Source organism: Protopterus annectens, chromosome 10.part0 (assembly GCF_019279795.1).
Source record: "Protopterus annectens isolate FY-2018-M chromosome 10.part0, PAN1.0, whole genome shotgun sequence".
Classification (NCBI taxonomy): Eukaryota; Metazoa; Chordata; order Ceratodontiformes; family Protopteridae; genus Protopterus; species Protopterus annectens.
The window spans coordinates 1,037,599,467-1,037,620,412 of NC_056744.1; the positions used below are offsets into that span (position 1 = coordinate 1,037,599,467).

Below are 20,946 nucleotides of genomic sequence, written 5' to 3' on the forward strand. Positions count from 1 at the left end.
CAACAAGTCTCAATATTTTACTTAAATATAACCCAATATTTTAGTCTCCTCTTTAAGCCAATAGTTATATAATCTAACCTGTTATTGTACTGGGCATTTTATAGAGCCCTACTTTTTTTTCTGTTTAACATACAGCAGTCTAGCCACCTATTGAACAGCTAAAATATAGATAATTGCCTGTTCAACCAGCAGCAGTCTAGCCATTTTGTTTGGGATTTTTTCTCTTTTCTTTCATATTTAACTGCTTGTATATTTTATAGAGGTATACTACTTTTCATAACCTGTTTCAAATGTATCTATTTGCCTGACATTAATACTGTGTTACTATTTCTGTTTGCCTGACATTTAATACTGTGTTACTATTCCTGTAATTTTATCTGCTGCATTGCATAAGTGCGTTTGACTCTATTGTACTGGATGATAGCAAAGAATATAAGTTTTTTTCTCTACTGCATTTCTCTCCCTGCCTTCTCTTACATTCTCCCTCAATTAATTGTTCTCCTCGATCTTCACCTTCAATTTTCATTAACTGTTTTTCTCTCTATCTCTGCCTTACAATTTCAACTCTCCCTCAAACTTACCCTTCCGCTAGATCTATCCTCTTTGTTTTTCTCAAGTTTTCCTCCTTATTCTACACTAACTCCTACTACTCTATATACCTCCTCCTCCTCGTCTCTCCCTACTTCTTACATTTGCCTCCTCTTTTCCCCAAATACTTATTTTTGTTTATTTTCCCCTCTCTCCCTACAGTACTCCACCCCTGAAAGTCCTGCTCTACCTCCTGAATATACAGACTACCTCCTGCAAAAGCTCAGCCACCTCAACTGGACTTATTCTGCTTACTAAACTGGGCTCACCTTTGAAAAAGGAACAATCAGAGTGGAATCCCTAAAGAATCTTTCAGTGAATGTATGTAGCCTTATACCTAAATAAGCCTTCTTATTAGTTAGCTGGTCCCTCTGTGAGCGTGACACAGCAGCCTACCGTAGACCGCAAAACACTCCCCTCTCAGTGATACTTACTGATCTCCGGCCCCCTATCCCTCTTCTGTACCCCTCTGAAAACTTACCTTTCAGCCCCTTTTTGTTTTTCTCTCTACCGAAGCCTTTGTCCATTTGCTCTATTTCTTTACTCCCTATCATTCTCTGCCTGCCTTTTTCTCCTTTCTCCACTAGGTGGCAGCACTATTCCACGTTTCCCTGCTCCTACTCCATTCTAATCTTTACTCCAATTTCTCCTTTAAACCCTTCGAAAGCCAAACCTCCCCTTATTTTACTCCACTTTCCCCACCTTTATATTTTTCTCTTTCCCCGAGTTGCTCAAACCCCACTTACCTCCACCCAGTCTTTCTGTGCTTCTACCAACTTACCTCAGCTCCAACCTGCAGTGGCTGATACTTTTTCAGCTGGACTCTTCTGCCCTGTTACTCTAGCCCACTCCGTTCGCCCTGCGGGCTCACTCCGCTCCCCTACCCTGCCCCCAATTCCCACCCACTCCCAGTGGTCCTACATTTATTTGTCATCCCATACTCCCTCCCACTTACATCATCCAATCCCCTCACAAGATTACTCCACCCACTTTCCCCAAAACTACTTCCCCCACCACCAACCTTATCCTTTAAACTATCCTCCTTCCCACCCACCTGCCTTACCTAACTCCATCTAACCTACAAATTTCTTTTCACCTCGAATCAAGCTCTCATTCTATGATGCCTTCACTTCCTACCACAATCCCTACCCCTGCACTACTCCTACTACTCATCCTTCTTCCTCTATACCATTCCACCTCTTATACCAACTTTCACCTAAACCCTGCATATCCACCTCCACCACCACACCCTACGAATCATTACCACAATATCTCTGCCTCTTTAACTCCATTTCACTCCTCCTTTCTATTAAAATTAAAACTTTTCCAAATCCCTAATAAATACTACAAACCTAAACCCACCCTTCCATCCTTTCCCTAACAAACTAAAGCCCAACAAACTTACTCACCTTCTCTCTTTCCTCAGCCTAGCAGGCGATATTCATCCCAACCCTGGACCAAACATGTCTCAAACAAATAACCATAACTTGAACAACAAACCAAATTGTAAAGATCTCAAATTTCTCACCATCAATGCCCAAACTTTAACTAATAAAATCACCCTCTTTCATGCTTGGCTAAACCATAATTCACCTGATATTGTAGCCATCTCTGAAACCACAAATAACCGACACTGAATTCCTTCCCCCCCCCCCCCAGTTTTCAATCCCTCAGATCTGACCGCATAAGCAAAAGAGGTGGTGGTGTAGCACTAATCTACGCTAATCACTTATCCATCACTCCCTTCCCAAATCCTATCCCTTCCTTTCATAACGCTGAACTAGTAATCGGCATTCTAAAATTAAATGACCATAAAAGTATCTGCATTATCTCCCTTTATATTCCGCCTGGTAACAACACCAATACCTTGGAAGACATCCTCTCCTGGTCCTCCTCAAATATTAAACACAAAACTTACATTATGGGAGATGTAAATATTAACTGGCAAAAAATCAGTGACCAAAATCCCACCTTATCTATCAATCTTTTCAATTTCACACATCTTATTAACTCTACCACTAGGCCCAACAAAACCAACCTCACAGGCTCCATCCTAGACTGGATCCTAGTGTCTCATCCAAACAAAACCACATCTGGTGTCATTCCAGACCCTCTAGGAGACCACCTCCCTGCCTTCACCCATAGAACAACACCCTCTTCCTCCTTCTCCCATAAACTCTTACACACTCGCAACTTAACCAACTTTAACCCCTCCACCTTCTCTGATTCCCTCAAATTCACTAACTGGAGCACACTAAAAACCCTACCCCTAGATGAAGCCATTCACTTCTTCAACTCTAAATTCCTTACTGCCCTAAACTCCTTAGCTCCAATCTGTACTAAAAGAGTCAAAGCCAAGACTGCCCCTTGGCTTACTAAAGAAACCAAGAAAATTATGCAACAAAGAGATAAATCTTGGAAAAACTATCTCCATCATAAACAACCTAAATACTTACTTAAATACAAACAGTTACGAAACCTAGCCAAAAAACATGTCATAAGAGATAAAAAGACTCACTACAACCATTTACAAATAAATCATGCAAAAAACCCCAAACAATTCTGGAATTCCATTAACTCGCTTCTTAAGCCTGGTACAACAAAAAACCCTTGCCCTGATACCAGCAAATCTGACCAAGAAATTGCCAGTCTATTCAACTCCTTCTTTACCTCTTTTATTGCTGAACTAACCAAAACCTTCCCCAACAACATCCCCTACCCCCCCTTCCCAAGTCTCCACATCCTCTCCCCCCTCTTCCCATATCTTTAAACTCAAACCCGTAACTACCCACTTTATAAAAAAACTTCTCTCAAAACTCAAACCTTGCACCAATGCCCCTGACAACATCCCCTCCCCCTTCTTAAAAATCGCCTCCGACAGTATTGCTCTCCCTATTAGCATCCTGATAAATAGATCTCTTCTCGAGTCTTATGTACCCAAACTATGGCACTCTGCTTTTATTCTCCCACTCCACAAAGGTGGCAAGAATTGTAATTTCTCTAACTTCTGCCTCATAGCCATCCTCTCTCCTATCTCAAAAATTCTTGAAAAATGCATCCACCTGTAGCTCATGCCATTACTAACTGAACACCAGCTACTCTCTCCCACCCAACACAGTTTCCGCCCTGGGCATAATACTAACACAGCCCTTCTCTCCTTCTTACACTCTGTCAATTCAGCTCGAGACTCTGGTAACTTAGTTTCATATGTTTTCTTAGATCTATCTAAAACTTTTGATACCATCTCCCACTCCCATCTACTAAACCATCTATCTAACCTCAAGATCTCCCCAAAAACTCTATCTTGATTTTCTAGCTATCTTTCTGACAGGTCCCAAGCCGTAAAATGGGGCCAAGCCTCCTCCAGCTTCCTTCCTACCCCCACAGGAGTTCCCCAAGTCTCTATACTTGGCCCTCTTCTATTTAACATCTTTGTAAATGATTTCCACAAAGCTATTCCCAATACCAAAATTGTCCAATACACAGACGACTCTACTTTGATCTGCTCTGCTTCCAGCTTTAAAGAACTCCAATCTCTAACTCAAACCACATTCACAACCACGGAAAAATGGATGCACGAAAATCACCTCTCACTTAACGCTAACAAAACTAAGATTCTTCTTTTCACCCACTCAAAATCCACCACCACCGAAAAAAATTAATTTCAAATTTCTTGCCTTAACAACTCCAACATTAATACCGTTCCCTCAGCAAAACTCCTAGGGGTCACAATCGATGAACACTTAAAATTCAATACTCATATCCAACTTAACATCAAAAAAATCCATAGAAAACTCGGCCTGCTATACAGAAATAATCAGTTCCTCTTCCCCTCTACTCGACATACCTTAGCCACTACATATCTTCTCCCATCTCTTCTATATGGTGCCCCTCTGCTTACAAATCTATTCTCTACCCTAACCTCCAAACTGGAAGTATGCTACAATAACATTTCAAAATTTGCCTCCAAGGCAAATTCCCTCTCTCATCACTGCACATCACTACAAACTCTAAATTGGCTTGAACTCCCCAATCAACTAGACTACCTCCAAATTGTCTCAGCCCTCAAATTAATCTTTCAACCCACCCTCTGCCCCACACTATCCAATATTCTCCAACCTTACACTCCCCAGACCCCTTAGATCTTCTAACCAAAACCTTAATTCCATCCACAAACCCAAACGCCCAGCCGGTCAACTTTTACTCTCCTTTTTCCTTGCTAAAAATGGAATGCCCTTCCCTCTGTCCTGAGGACCTGTGACAACCTACACTCCTTTAAAACTCAACTCCTCTCCTACCTGCATACTCACCGAAAATGTAACTGCACACTTCACTTTATACTCCCCAAGCTCCCCTCTTCCTTCTCTCCTGGCTAACCTTCATTGCCTCCATATTTCTCTCTTAGTCACACATTGCCAAGGTAACTAACAACTACTCCCAACCCTATGCAATTTTCCTATCATCCTCCTAGACTCTTTCCTTAACTTCAAATGTTACTGAATTGAAAGACTACCAACTTGAATGCTTACTACCTACAATTTAAAAAAATCAACCTTTTGTATGTAAATCATTTTTATCTTTGAATTCTATTTGTACTTCTAAAAATGTGATCTAAAGATGTAGTTTGTCACAATGTTCTTTTGTATGTAAATCATTTTTATATTTGAATTTTATTTGTACTTCCAAAAAAATTTTTATCATTATGTCTTGTAACATTGTATTGCGGAGCTTTTCTCCCCGGGCCTCCACTGAAAATGGTCTCTTTGGCCCAGTGGACCTCCCCGGTCACCAAACTGGAATAAAAAATAAATAAATAAATAAATAAATAACATCCTCTTTTAAGTATATTCTCTCCCTTTGCCTATTCTTAACTTACAATTATTTACAACCTCTCAGCATTTTTTACATCTTGCCTATTTCCCCTTTCACCTATCTCCCACCACTGCATTAAACATATTTGCTATCACATACAAACACATTTTCATTTCATTTACATTTGTATACACTACTACAAAACACATACACCATATTTTATTCTCTTCACTTTCTATTAATGCTGCAAGTACCAGAACATCTATCACTCCCTATAGTCTACACTCATTTTCTTTTCCACATCAACTCAAGCTCTACCCTTTTCAATTTTGCTGTACATATTATGTCAAGTAAACAAGTTATCTTTGTATCTGTTTTTTTCACACTGTTCAAGCACTGTCATTGTTCTAACAACACTTTTCATGGCTATTCATATTTAGTGATGCCATTCTTATATTAACTGTTTTTTTAGTTTATCTTTTGGCCTCCTTTTTCTCCTCCTCATCCTTCCAATAGAACCGTCTGCCATTTTCTGACTCACATCTTATATCCCCCTCTTCTTCTTCTTCATATGTTCCTAATACCACAGACCTGTTTTCCATCTCTATATTTGTTTCTTTTTCTTTTATTAGTTTTTGGACTTTATCAATTGCATCTTTTTCTTTGTTTTTATCTTGTAATTCCTCACCCTCACCCACCTCCATCCTCTCATTATTCACTTCCACCCTTTCTTGTGTAAAAACTTGTTTTTCCACCTCATTTTCCTCACTTTATCTTTCATCATTAATTAGCGAACAATTAAACAAAAAATGGTCCTCACTTGCCATTTTCTACAATATGATTTACATTTTTTTCAGGAATGTCCAAACTCCCCACACTGCCCACGCCTTATTTTTGTACAATCCTGGATTAAATGTGATTCATCCCCACAGAAAAAAAATGTTTTTGGTTGTCCCCAGCATTTAAAATTTCCATTTAGTACTATCACATTAGACACATGCTGCAACTTATTTTCTGTATTACTTCCCATCCCTCAGTCCCTACTTTTCTGTCACTCACAACTTTTTAATATCATGCACATCCTGACATAAGCTTAGAAAAAAGCATTTTTGATTAATTTTCTTCTATTTCAGTTGTTCTAAATTGTGACAACAGTTTTCTTTTTAACTGCACATTTAAATATTGATAAATATAGTTCTTCCAAGGAGATATGTTACTTCTCATTTTACATTCATAAACAAATTCTTCAGTTCCTATATGTATTAATGCTCCAGTTTTAGTCAAACGGAATCCTAAGGGCATAAAAACATTGCCTAAAATGGGAGCACATCGTGTCATTGAAGGTAATTTTTGCAAATGCAAAAAGACCAAGTGCTTGGTAAAATTACTTTCCCTGACAGTGAAGTTTGCTTTTTTTCTCCACTGTTGTGTAACCTCAGAGTTGCTATATATAAGTCTTGGGGTGTGGAGGCATCCACACACATGGAGGGTGCATGTTCAAAAAGAAAATTGTTGAGTTGTTCATTGAAGCTGGTTTTGGTGATCGTTTTTTGTTTTTCCATTCTGCAAAATTACCTTCATTACTAAATTACTTGACATGAATCTGTCCAAAACACAGTACTTGTATTTGCTGTTCATACTTGTTTTCACTCTCACAATAGGCATTTGCCTTCAACTCTTAACAACTGCAGTCTGTCTCCTCTGTACTTGAACATGGTTTTATTTCTGCATTCTTTCGCTGGAAACTGGTGCTGCTGCATAAGTCTTTACCCTGGAAATACTGTTGTCAGTCTCTCTCTGTTTACTGCTCTCTGCTCCTTCTTCAGAGGGCACACCCTTAAAACCAGTTAGTCCACTGGCCAGACATGCCCTCATTGTATCCATATCATTTTTACAGCTTCCTTTGACCTTTCTGTCATCTTCTCACTGCCAAATATTTTGTCCATTACAACACTCTACTGCACTCTTTGTCCTGTTCAATTCTCAGCTAGAGTGTCTTCTGTGTGGAGACATGCGTGAATGGGCGTACCTTCTTTGAAGGTTGTGCGTCAGAGCTGGCAACTCGGCACGTAAAAATCTACTGCCAATCATTAGCGGACTGGAGTTCCGCTGTGGCGACCCCTAACCTGGAAAAGCCGAAATTCACAACAACAATACTCTACTGCATGGTATCCACTTCTGCTGGTTCTGCTTCTTCCCTTTTTTTTTTTTTTTTTTTTTTTGTAAAACAGAGTCATCTTTACCCCCTGATGCTACACTATTCATCTCCAAAGCAACTTTTGCCTCCTGAATTGTTTTCTCCTTTTCCAGCTCATCTCCACTCACAGCCTCCATCTTAGATTCAGTACTCACTGTTAATAGCCCTCTGGCACTACCTAGTGATCACCTGACAAAGAGTTCTCTAAAGAGAAGGGGAAATTACCTGATACCTTGGCCATATTTCCCCTAATAGTAGAAATACCACTTTGGGTTTCCATTGAAAAGAGGCCATAGCCTAGTAGGACTAACCCAGTCAACAAAGAATAAAAATAAGTACATAAATAAATACAAAAATTAATACATTTCAATGCTGTTGAGATTGCAGTTTAAAGCAGCTGACATATTACCCATTCTCTAGTTCATTATCATCATGTTAAACAAACAAGATATAATAAAATATTACATTTCTATTAATGCTATACTGGGCTGCTGGGAGTAACATCTTGCTGAGTGATTTGTAGATATACTAATTTAAATTGCAGCTTAGTGCTGCTTGCCAAAGTACATAATTAATTATTCTATAGAGCTAGAGATGGATTATTTCTGAATCACTTACTCGTGTTGAGCATTACCCAGCAATTAGCTGAAGCCTAATTCGAAGTTCCTTTGACTTTTACTGAATTCTGCCCATATACTTCAATCTGGTACAATTTTCTACAAATGAACTTTTGCACACACAAAAGAGAAAGCATGTTGGATAAAACAGAATGCCATTGGTAAGGTGTACTCTGCAGGCCCACTTGTAAGATAAGTTATGCATCTTTCCCTGCAGTGCAACATTGCAGTGATATCTAAGGTTGTGGACTGTATATCCTCTGTATAGAGTCAGATATAAATTTCTCTCACACAAGAGTTCTTTATAAAGGACTTTTATACATATGTATGTATGTAGCTGAATTTAGTTTTATAAAGCGTAGCTAAGCAGAAATGTGCAGGAAGAATAATGTTTGAATGAAAAATCAGTGGTTGTAAAGATATGCAAGGCTGTGTTATAGCAATTATTGTGAATACGCAAGTTTATGCAGGCTAGGATTAGAGTAAGGGTTAGGAAAGGGAATCGATTCAGTATTTTACATGCTCTGTGGACTTTTGTCTTATATAGTGGCACTTGTTAGGGAAAGGGTTCGTATTAGGGTTATGATTAGATTTAGCACACAAGTAAGGTAGTGACTCCTGCAAAAAAAAAAATATGATTTGTGTTGGTTTAGGTAAAGTGATTAACTGAGTTTAGATAAGGTGCATTTTCAACAAAATGATAGTCACCCATATGTGTGTATGTGTGTGTGTGTGTGTGTGTGTGTATGTGTGTGTGTGTGTTATATGTACATGGCTCTGCACAGAAAAAAGTCAACATGAATAAAATCAATCTAAAATAGTCAATAACACAATTTCAGCAGCATGATTTCCATACTCTGAGATAAAATTTCAGTGTATGTAAACAAAAACAGTGGGAAATATTACAATACTTTATGCAGTGGAAAAGTGATATTGCTTAATCCAGTATATACAATAGGAAATAAACACAGACTGAACATATTATTAAATTAGTTCAATAGATATGCAAGAAGTAGAATCTAAGAATGCAAAGCCTTGATGTTTTATTTTCTCACTCTCAGTCAGTTTCTATAACTAATTTGGGACTATTACAGACATTTCTTCACTCATTTTATAGCTTCCTATTGTTCAGAAATGATTCTAACTGATAAAGTTGTAATTCTTTTAGCCAAGGTTACTTTAACAGTAAATACTTATTCTGTCCAGTTAATGATAATATAGCTAATGTACCTGTTCATGGCCATAGTAGGCAGCGATGTGCAAGGGTGTGAAGAAGACAGCATCCTGGACATTGACGTAAGCACCATGTTGTAATAAAATATCAACAGCCTGTGGAAATATTCAGAAAGTCTGCAATTACTCTTTGTCTATTATTGTGAAGTAACTTCCTGTAAATCCTCCAAAAAGCTTTCCTGGCAAGTCAGTATCCTGGATGATTAGTTCTTAATGCATTTTTCCCCTTTTAAGAGATCTTAACATGCACACCTAATTAACCAAGAGAAACGTCATTAAGTTAAAGTGTTTTTGCTATCACGGTATATTGAAATACACTACATTACTCACTCAAACCAAAGCAAAGCAGTTATGCTTTTAACTACTTAAATGATATGTTAAGAAATTAGCCAAACAGAACAGCTGTACATTTTACATAGAAAAGTGAAATCAGATGCAGTTAATTGAGTGGTCTTTCATTTGAATATGCTTATAAGTTCACTGCTGCTTATTTAATTAGCACATCAGAATTTTTTCTGATTATTAAGAAGGTATTATGGTCATAGTATGCATGTTTTTTAAGAAAAGTGTGATGTATAACAAGAGCAATGAGGATTGCTTTTGTCCTCTGCTGTAACTTAATATGCTAAGTGTCAGGCTGGCAGATACAGCTATAAATATAGAATGAACTGGCAGACTTCAGCTATGCTTCAAGTATTTATGGTGCTTTGCCTGCTGATAATACAGCTTAGAGTTTAAAGAAATGAATGGTGAATAATTCTACTGTGTTGCTGACAGATGAGTTTAAAAATAAATAACATGAAACAACTCTTTAAGGCAAAGTTATAGTAACAAGCTCTAGCTTAATTATATAAAGCTGGTGTAGGTTTAGTTTCTGCTTCTTGTCATTTATAGAGTATGAATGAGTAATTAATTCAGCCAGACAGTAGCAGTGAGTAATTCAATCAGCTAGAGAGTAACAGTGGGATCCCTTGCCAAAGTATCTTTGTAGTAACTTAATTTGCTAATAATAATTTTTATCAGTGACAGCTCTCATAACTGCTTTCAGTGTAATCCCATCTTTTAACTGTCTTGTTTAACATGGGGGGGATGCTCTGAATTATGAAATCCACTTTCTACTGTTACAGCTTTTGCTTAGCATGCAGGGGGGGGGAGTACTGAATAAATATACCGCTCAAATAAATGCTTATTTATTATCATGCATTATTACCAATGGCATTCACGGAGATACAGAATATTATCTACTTATTTATTTTTATATTTCAGTGTACTTCTTCAGTCACATTTCAGTTCATAACACCAATGATCAAGGCATGTTCATCATTCCCACTGCTGCAGTGGCCCTTAGGCTTTATGGGTTACTTTTAGCCTAGGTTTCAACAACTGGGCATCTTCAAAAAGCTATGGGTCCTTCACAGTCCATCACTCTAACTGATGATAGTCTAATCCCAAGGAGAGAAATTAGCAGTCAAAGTGAAGCTTTCTTCAGTACTTTCTTGCCATCTTGAAAAGAAACATCTCTCAGACTTCACAGGAGCAACAGTTGGCTAAGAGCTTCATTTCTGGTAGATGAGGCCCTGCTGGGGAATCCATCCACTCAGAAATTATTGCCCTTTAAAGAAAAAAATACTAGTTTATCTTTTTTTGAATAAAAGTGATATTTCCACTTTAAGAAACCCAGTATTTTTTCATCTCCTTTTAGGGACCACAGTTTTAGCTTAGAGTGTTTATGAAGGTATTTGGGGCTAATTTAATGAAAAAATGAGTACTGCTTGTGTAAACCTTGAATTTTGGTGAACAGAAAAGTTTATGGAGGAATGGGCGGAAACTTGTGTGTCAGTGCAATGTTTAAGACACTTCATGACAACCTACCTGATGTTTTAATACATAATTTAATACAGTGGCAGTAAAAAACATTGAGCAGCCTGCCTGCCCCTGTGGGAGTGGTTACTGACTTGAAACTGTAGTTTTATTGGCCATTTTGAGTCAATTCCAAACTCCTTCATCTTCCTCTCTTAAAACCTGGTTGCCTCGTGGTTTTGGTGTCTTTTCAGGCTTGTTGGCTGTTGGTGAAGCACCCACCAAGAGGAGAAAATGCTAAGAGAAGAAAGGAGCCACTTTTGAGATTTTAAGTATTTTTCCTCTGTTTATTTGCGAAGTTTTTCTGCATAGCCACCTATTTTGAGCATTTTCTGGCTTGTTAAACTTGATTTCTGCATTAGTAACTGTATTTAGAGCACAACCTAGAGCTGTTTACTGAATTTCCTGTTTGCACTTATTTTTAAAATCATTTTTTTTCTCAAAACCTGCATTTTATCTGTCTTTGGCCTAGCACTCTTGTGTGGGGTCATTTACTGCACTGTTATAACTTGTTGATACTTGTGAACCTCTGCTATCTCTGAAAAAACAAAAAACAAAAAAATCTTGCTTTTTTCCCACTTTTCTGAGATTTAAAAAAGTTCAGTTACAGGCTTGCTGTTCTTGAACTGTTTGTAAGTTTCTTGGAGGCCATTTCTTGCTTGGGCTAAAGGGAAGTCTCTCTGTTGATCAGTGGCAGTGAAAAACATTGAGCAGCCTGTCTGCCCCTGTGGGAGTGGTTACTGACTTGAAACTGTAGTTTTATTGGCCATTTTGGGTCAATTCCAAACTCCTTCATCTTCCTCTCTTAAAACCCTCTTTTGCGCGGTTTTGCGCATTTTTGTGCATAGCGCAACAGTGGGCAGTGCCGCCTAATTGGGTTTAAACTATTCCTGGCTCCACAAAGTCTGCTCTATCTCTCAATTTAAACACCATATTCTCATTCTAAGGCCCTTCACTGGTCCAATTATTAATCCTACAAGTTAGCACTATTAAACCATAAGCACTACTTACTCTTATACTCTCTATGATTACCCTGTCCTCTATTGGTCCGTCTTAAATTCAGTTTCCCTATATTACTCTAGCATGTCCAAAGGTCAGTCAATGGTTTCCTCTCCAGTCCAGCTGGTGAATCTGGGAATTTTGAGGCAATGTTACAACTGTCTCATGTACACGGACAGCCCTCTCCTCCTCCAAACAGGTTCAAATATATGTGAGAGATGCAACTATTTAGCCAAACTGGAGGCTGAGCTCTCTCATCTCAAAACTGGTGTAACCAGTCAGGAGGAGAAGGTAACCTCACACAACACAATTCCAGTATCACATAGTCCCACCACATCAGCGAACCAAACACGTAAATACACAGAAACATACTCGGAGGCTCTAAATAAAAATTTACCTAAGCAACAGAGACCTCCAAAGCAGACATCCAAGCAAACGCTACCTCAAAACAAAACACGCACAACACATAGCCCACAAAGTCAGTGTGCCAAGCAGCCACAGCTCTTAAGGCTGAATAACACACCTGATACTCTTGTAATAGGTGACTCTATTGTCAGACACACTGACGTCCCACTCACCAGGCTGAATAAAGAGAAGGTCACGGTGAGCTGCCTGTCGGGTGCTAGGATCTGCCACATAATGCAAGCACTCAGGTCACTCCAAAGCAAATACAAATATGACTCAGTCATTGTACATGCTGGTGTGAATGACCTGAGACGTACCTCCCTGGACTACATGAAAAGAGACATAGAGGAGCTCTCTGATCATGTAGCCCAGGCTGGTATGACCCTGACCTTGGGCAGCATCTTACCCTCACCTAGAATGATGCCACAGTACAAAGACAAAATGATCAATTTTAACAATTGGCTAAAATTTTGGTGTCATTCAAAGGGGATCCAGTGTCTGTCAGCCTGGGATGACATGCTTGACAAGCCACATTGCTTCGCTAGGGACGGCTTGCACCTGTCACCACTGGGCTTTCGGATATTGGCAAAGGCTCTTGCCACCCCCATAGTGCCTTTTTTAGGCAAGGCTCAAAAGTCAAACCCACCCCCATAGACAGCACAAAGAACAAGAAACTAAGGGTAATGCTGCTTAATGCCAGAAGTCTTAACCTCAAGATGCACACACTCGAAGCTCTCCTCAGTATGGAGAACATCGATATCTGTGCAGTGACAGAAACCTGGTTCAAGGCTCCAGAGAGCACCCCAGCACTACCAGGCTATACCTCATATCATGTTTTTCGGCCCCAAAACCCGGACTGAACCACAAAAGGAGGGGGAGTTTCCATATTTATCAAGGATATCCACACCTCCAGGTTAGTGGCATTGCACGGAGTATCAGAGACCATCCATGTGCAACTAACAGTGGGCAAGACTGCTTTTCAGTTTATAGCATCCTACAGACCACCCTCTCAAAGTCAGGAATCCCACTCGGCTTTCCTAAAAACATTGGAGAACATGAAGATCTTTCCGAACACCATTATATTGGGTGACTTCAACTACCCAAACATTGACTGGGAGCACTACTCAAGCCCCAGCACCTTAGCCCAAAGGTTCCTGGAAATTATAAACTCAAATGCTATGGAGCAACTAGTCACCACTCCCACAAGAGGGGACAACATACTAGACCTGATCATTACCAACATGGGGACTCTATGCTCCACACCAGAAGTATATCCCTCATTGGTAAGATCAGACCATAAATTAATTTCACTGGATGTCCACATCCCAACCCTACCCCCAGCCCAGAAAACTACAGTGAAAAACTTCTCAAAAGCGAACTTCTCACTTCTCAAAACTGAAGTGGAATCCTTCAAGGCCCCAGGACCAGTGGAAACTACGGCCCAAACTGCAGAATCCTATATAAACGCATTCTACGGACATCTCCAGGAATGCATGGATCATGCTATCCCAAAGAAAACCAAGACCCAATCATCCAAAGGCAGGCTTCCAGTCTGGTGGACCCCTGACAAAAATAAACTGTACAACAGAAGGAGGAAGCTACTACATGATAGAGCAAAATCCCTAATAGGGAAGGCATCTCTGATCAGTACTAGCAAAAAATTACGATCCCTCATAAAATCCTCCTAGGCCAGCTTTGAGAGAAAAATTGCACAGGACACCAAAGACAATCATAAGGCTTTTTCAGTTATGTTAGGAACCTGGGATGCAACTCTCAGACTTGTTCCGAGTTGATTCTAAACGACAAAAAATACACTGAACCCACAGACATCGCCAATATCCTGGCAGACAGGTTCAGTGCAAACTTCTCCACCCCCAAAAGAGCAAGTACCTAGCCCGGCAGAGGGCTGCCTCCCAAACATCTCTGATGCTCAGGTGAAGGCTGCCCTCTCCAAAGCAAAAAACACTGCTTCTATGGGACCAGATGGCATCCCAGGTTGCATCCTACATGAACTCCAAGAGGAACTAATCCCTCAAATAAAACAGCTATACAATCTCAGCCTCATTACAGGATATGTGCCCACAGAATGGCGTACAGCAACAGTGGTCCCACTCCACAAAGGTGGAGCCTCTATGGACCCTGGAAACTATTGCCCCATAAGCCTGACTAGCTTAGTCTGCAAGGCTATGGAGAGGATCATCATGGAGCTCATAAACAAAGACATTGGGGACCTACAGACACTAGATCCTACCCAGTTTGGCTTTGTCAAGAGCAGATCCTGCCTTTTGAACCTGGTTGACTTCTTCGAAACAGTCACCAAAGCCATAGATGAAGGGAAGGTAGTCCACACAGCCTATCTGGACCTTGCAAAGGTATTTGACACAATACCCCACTCGGGCATCATTGATAAGCTATCCAGCTTAAATATAAACCCCTATGTCACAAGATGGGTCGCAACTGGCTCAAAGACAGAACCCACAGAGTGAGAGTTGCTGGAGCCATGTCAGACTCGAAACCGGTCACAAGTGGTGTCCCACAGGGTTCTGTCCTGGGACCACTCTTGTTCTTTATATACTTTTCCGAGGTACAGGCAAACGTGGGAGGACTATGGCTCACTAAGTTCGCAGATGACTGCAAACTGGGCGCCATAATCAACTCTCCAGCTGACACAAACATCCTTCAAAAAGGTCTCACAGAGACAGATAACTGGTGCCAGCGCCATGGTTTAAAGCTAAATGCCAAAAAATGTATAGTCATACCCTTTGGCAAAAACAATGTGCCCACAAATTACCACATAGGCGGAAACCCATTAAGTACAGAGAAAGTTATTAGGGACCTGGGGACCCAAGTTGATAGCAATCTCTCCTTTGAGAAACACATTGCCAAAGTGGTTAGAAAGACCTTCTACATAGCCCACCTCATCACGAAGGGTTTCACATCTAGATCAAGAGAGGTAATCGTGCCCTTTATTCATCCCTCATCAGGCCCATCATAGAATACAATGCCCCTTTTGGGATGTACCTTACCCGACACCTGCAGCAATTAGAAAGACCCCAAAAGTATCTCACCAAGAGGATCAAGGGTCTCAAACAGATGCCATATGCTGCTCGGTTAAAAACTCCAGCTCTACTCAGTTGCATACCGCCTACTTGAGGCGATCTATGCCTGACATACAAAGCTATGTCAAATCCAGAATTAATGGACATGCTCCACCTCAGTAAATCTAAATCCCTTAGAGCCACATGCTCGAGGGACTTGAACCTCAGCACAGAAATAAATAGAACTTGCTGGAGGGACAGGTTCATAACCCAGAGGCTCCCTTCGCTCTGGAATAGAATTCCAGTTCATGTGAGGCAGAGCACCTCACTGAATCTCTTCAAGAAGAATCTCGATAGGTGGATGGGGGATCATAGGTTTGTCCCAGGGATTACTCCCGTGTCACTATTAGACAGAGGCACAGTAAACTAAACCTTAAAAAGGGCACAGTATACTCAAATCAAGGGGTGGCGTAAGCCATACAGAATCGGGCTAGGCTTATAATTGCCCCAGGGCAGATAGACTAGTATGAACCTATGAACCTATGAACCTATAAAATTGTAGGTAGGAAGAATACTGCAGACACTTAAGAACTTAAAAATTTCCAGTTGAGGAAGAACCAACCTGAGGCCATGGATTCCTTTTAAAGTACAGCTTTATTTCTTCAACATGCAGCAAGCAGAAGAGTGCAGTCAAATTGAGCAGTTCAGTTATTAAAATGTAATTTAGCAATCGGAAAAACTTATTTTGTTTCTGCCGGGGTTTCTATGCAAGTGCTTAAATTGTAATAACAGGGAAATTGTGTTCCATTTTACTTTTTATAACTTAAGGGACTAGTGAATAGGTTGTAATTGTAAGTGTGCTGCTTGCCAACACTCAGGGACAACTTACCTCTGACCAGTTCAGTCCAGATACACATACTACTTTTGTGCTTCTTTCCTGGTTACAGCATGGATACTCACTCTGTTCTGCTGCATCTTTCCCTACAGTACCCAGAAAGAAAGAAATCACTTACCAAGGAGTGTTTGCTATTTTTTGGACTCAGTCTATGCCTCAGCTGATAGTGGGTGAACCTGCAATCACCATTGATTGTTCTTGAGACTACTCACTAACTTTTCTGGCTTCCTCTTTTGTAGTTCTTTTAGCCAGCATGAACCAGGGATCAGCCCACATCCTTTTTGGCTGTTCCAGTGTCCGATATAAGTATAGGAGAACCATCCTCTCTGGGTCTGGGAGGCATTCCAGGAGATTTGTCTTGGGGCAACTGGGCCAAGAGGCCATCTGACCAGACAGACGTCTGATCCTCTGCTACTGGAATTCGTACTAAGAAAAAAACAAAAAGTTAAACATTCTCATTTTAATGAAGCTATTACTGTTAAAAAAGATGAGTTCCCTACTTTGGCTAGACAGGCATTACAGGCAGAAAATGCTTATACTCAGAAACCTTTACCGATAGGCATTCCCTGTCAAATTAATCTTGAGGAAACAGGCTCAGATGTTTCTGATTTTTGTCAGAGAAAATGCTATTTCTCCGGTACATTCACAAACCCAACGTTCTGATTGTGTGGAAAAGTTTAATTCTAATCTAACCGGGGAATAATTTTCCTTTAATCAGACCATCGCTTGTATGTATGACTGAGGTATTTTTAGGGGAACAAATACATGTTCCCCTGAACTGAGAAGACATTATGATATTATTATGTGGTAGAAATGGATACGCCTCATTTCTCTCCCATCCATCCTATACTGCCAGAGGATGCATTGAATCCTGGCTGTACTTATCCTTGTACCCAACTGTCAGTCCATAACAAAAAAAAGCAAATAAGTTGTATAAAGTACCCCGAGCTAAAAATGTATTTTCTCTCACCTTATCTCAGGTGCGGTATCACTTTGACTGTGGCTCATGGTGATAACAGACTGTAGATCAATACCAACTGGTGATAAGGTGGATGTAATATTGGACTGTAAAGGTAAGAGAATGTTTTCTTCTTTCACTTTAGCCTTTAGAAGTCTAAATTACCTGACTTATATTTGGAAATGTATATGGATATTCAGATGGAATTGACTTCTACTCTTCCTATAGAATAAAAAGCTCTTTTTTTATTAAAACAGTTTTTCCCTTTCTCAGGTGTCTAAACATGACCAACATGCAACTCGGGTAGCCTTACTCCTAGTAAGGAGAGGGCACTGGGGTAGAATCAGTATTTGCAAGATCATCCCAGTGAAACAGTCAGCCCACAGCATAAACCACTGGTTACCACAATCAGCTACAAACGGTGGTCAGAGAAGGCTCTAAGGTCAACAGAGGCTAGGCTGATGACCTAGAAGTTGTCTTGCAAAAGAGTTGAAGGAATCACTAAGGGCTCTAGCACCTCAGCAAGAAGAGGAAATAGGTGGAGCTGAAGGAGAATGGCAGCACCTCAAAACAGGGTGTGTGAAGATTGCAGAACAGGTATGTGGCTGATCCAGGTACGCAAATAAGGAAAACAAGGAAAGCTGGTTGGAGAATGTAGATGTCCAGGAAGTCATCAAAAGAAAGGAGTGCAGGACAAATTGGGAGACAGAAATGATGGACCAGACTAAGAAGGAATACTGGTTGGCTAACAAAGAAACTAAGAGAGTAGTTGCAATAGCAAAGAACAAGGCATCAGAGTAACTCTACCAGCTTCTGGAAAGTGAGTCAGTAAATGGCACAAAGAAACTCTCAGGTTGTAAGGCAAATACAGAAAGATAAAGAAGATAGTCAGACACCCTTTGTAAGGGATGCCAGAAACAACCTGCTCACCAACCCACAAGAAATCAAAGGCAGACAGAAGGAGTACTTTCAGCAGCTTCTGAATGAAGAAAACTCCACTGATGCTGTACTAAGCCATATATAGCCTACAATGAAAGAGGAGAGGGGAGCCCACCCTAGAACAAGTAAGAACATCACTAAAGAAAATGAAGTCAGGGAAAGCAGCAGGCTCAATGAGATCACATCAAAAATGATCAAGATGTTGGGTGAGATAGTGTAGAAATCGCTCCAGAGGGTACTCATAGCAGTATGGAGAGAAATAAAGTATTGCCAGTGTACAAGAACAAATGGGGCATTCACAACTGTGGACAGTACAGAGGTATTAACTCCTGACACACTAAATGAAAGTTCTGAAGAGTGTGATTCATGAATATGAAGAATAATAAAAAGTAATATGTAAGATGAGCAGATAAGATTCAGATCAGAATGCAGCACAATCAACCCAATGTTTGCAATGAAGCAGACAATTGAGAAGAAGCTAGACATGAGGAAAGAGTCCAGTTGGGAATTCCAAGACTTGGAGAAAGCATATGACAAGGTCCCAAGAAAGCTGATTTGGGCAGTCCTGTGGTGGTCTGAAGTCCCAGAAACATTGATAGAATTAGTGCAGGCTATGTACAAGGGCTCAGTGACTCTAGTACAAACAATGTTTGATCTCACAGAGGGATTCCCAGTGGGAGTAGGCGTGCATTAGTGTTCAGCTCTGAGACCAGTGCTGTTCATAGTGGTGATGGACTAGATCAGCAAACAGATTGCTGGGGACAGGTCAGCAAAGTTGTTGTGTGCATTTACAGGTAGACTCTAAGCAAGAACTTCAGAAACGGACAGGAGAATAGAATGCAAAACTGAAGGCACATAATGGGGGAAATTAGAAGAAGTTGAGAATTAAGATAGAAGGAAAATAGTGGATCATGTTAGCTTCAAGTATCTGGGAGGGGTTGTTGAGGCCAAGGAAGTCTGAATGATGAGGCCAAAGCTAAAATCAGAGGGGGTGCAGCCAAATGGCACAGAGTGTCATGACAGAAGAATACGAACGAAGCTGAAAAGTAAGGTGTACAAAACAGTGGTCCAACCAGTACTATTGTATAGTACAGAAATATGGGCAGTAAAGGCAGAGCAATTCAGGAAGCTAGAGGTGATGAGAATAAAGTGCCTGAGATGGGTGGTAGGATGCACACTGTGGAACAGACAAAAATATGAGGACATCAAAGCAGTATCAAAAGTAACTCCAATTACAGGGAAGGTTAAAAAACAGATTATGGTGGTTCAGAGACATGATTTGGAGCAGACAACAAGAAGGCAATAAGAAAGAAGGGTGTCCAGCAAAGATGTGGATAGATTGTGTCAGAGAAGACCTGCAACAGTCAGGCATGACTGTCAAAAAGGTAGGAAAGTGACACTGACTTGAGAGAGATGGCAACAGTTGGCACGGCAACTTGACCCCATGTAGAAAATAGGAAAAGGGGGGTTGATGATTATAAACATAATTTAAAGGGTATGATTGTGCAGATACTGTGTCAAACACTACTCCTAGTGCTACAGTTTTGAGAAGATATCCTCAGCCAAAAGTTTGCTGATGAGGTAAAGTCTGAAATCTTGGATTCATCTTTAGACAAGGAGATATGGTTTAGCTCTTCATCTACTCAGGTTCTCAAACAATGTGAGGAATGAGGGAAATTAATTCAGGGAGATTTTAAGATAGGTTATGTACCCCAGTGCAAATCGTACAGGTCTCCCTCTTACACAAAAAAGCCAGATAAACAAAACCAACCCTATTCTGAAAAACAAAATGCAAAAATGACATGCCTGGACAGTAACAATAATAAGAAAACAGGGTTCTTTTCAGGAAAAAAGGGACAGGCCAACAGTAAATAATGATAATGCCAGCACTCCTTACTGTCTTTCCTTTCTCTACAAAGGTGTCCCAAAAACTTGTTTCTAACATCTTTCTTTGGCAAATGATTGTTTCAGACTCCTGGGTTTTAACTATGGCATAGGAAAGTTACAGATAGCCCTGGATACAAACACCTCCTTTCAGGGGAATACCTTCTCATCCTCCAAACCAAACATTAATTTTATTCAGGTTTTTCTCTCTTTACCTACCCAAGGAGTCATAGAACCAGTGCCTTTAAGTCAAAATGTACAAAGGTTTTTATTCCAGAATGTTAATGGCACCAAAGAAAGAGGTCTCTTTGAGACCAGTACTAGACCTTTCATTTCTAACTCTGTGCACGAAATTTATAAAGTTAAAAATGTTGACATTTCAGAACCTGTTAACTATCAGTCCTCATATGAGTTACTTGGTAACTCTAGACAAGGAAGATTCGTACCAGCAAATTCCCCTAGTCATAGGCTTCAGGAAATTTCTAAGCTTCTCTGCTTTTGACTCACATTATCAGTTCTCT

The 20,946-nt window shown here is 40.2% G+C and overlaps 1 protein-coding gene across 2 annotated transcripts in view; it reads right to left on the reverse strand.

Annotated features, from left to right (window-relative positions):
- LOC122813471 (serine/threonine-protein kinase TNNI3K) overlaps nt 1-20,946 on the reverse strand; it is a 2,121,983-nt gene that overhangs the window by 1,463,518 nt on the left and 637,519 nt on the right. For both annotated transcript variants that reach the window (XM_044085806.1, XM_044085805.1), the window contains exon 6: nt 9,445-9,543. In XM_044085806.1, the coding sequence (XP_043941741.1) occupies nt 9,445-9,543 (99 nt within the window). The remainder of the gene's footprint in view (nt 1-9,444; nt 9,544-20,946) is intronic.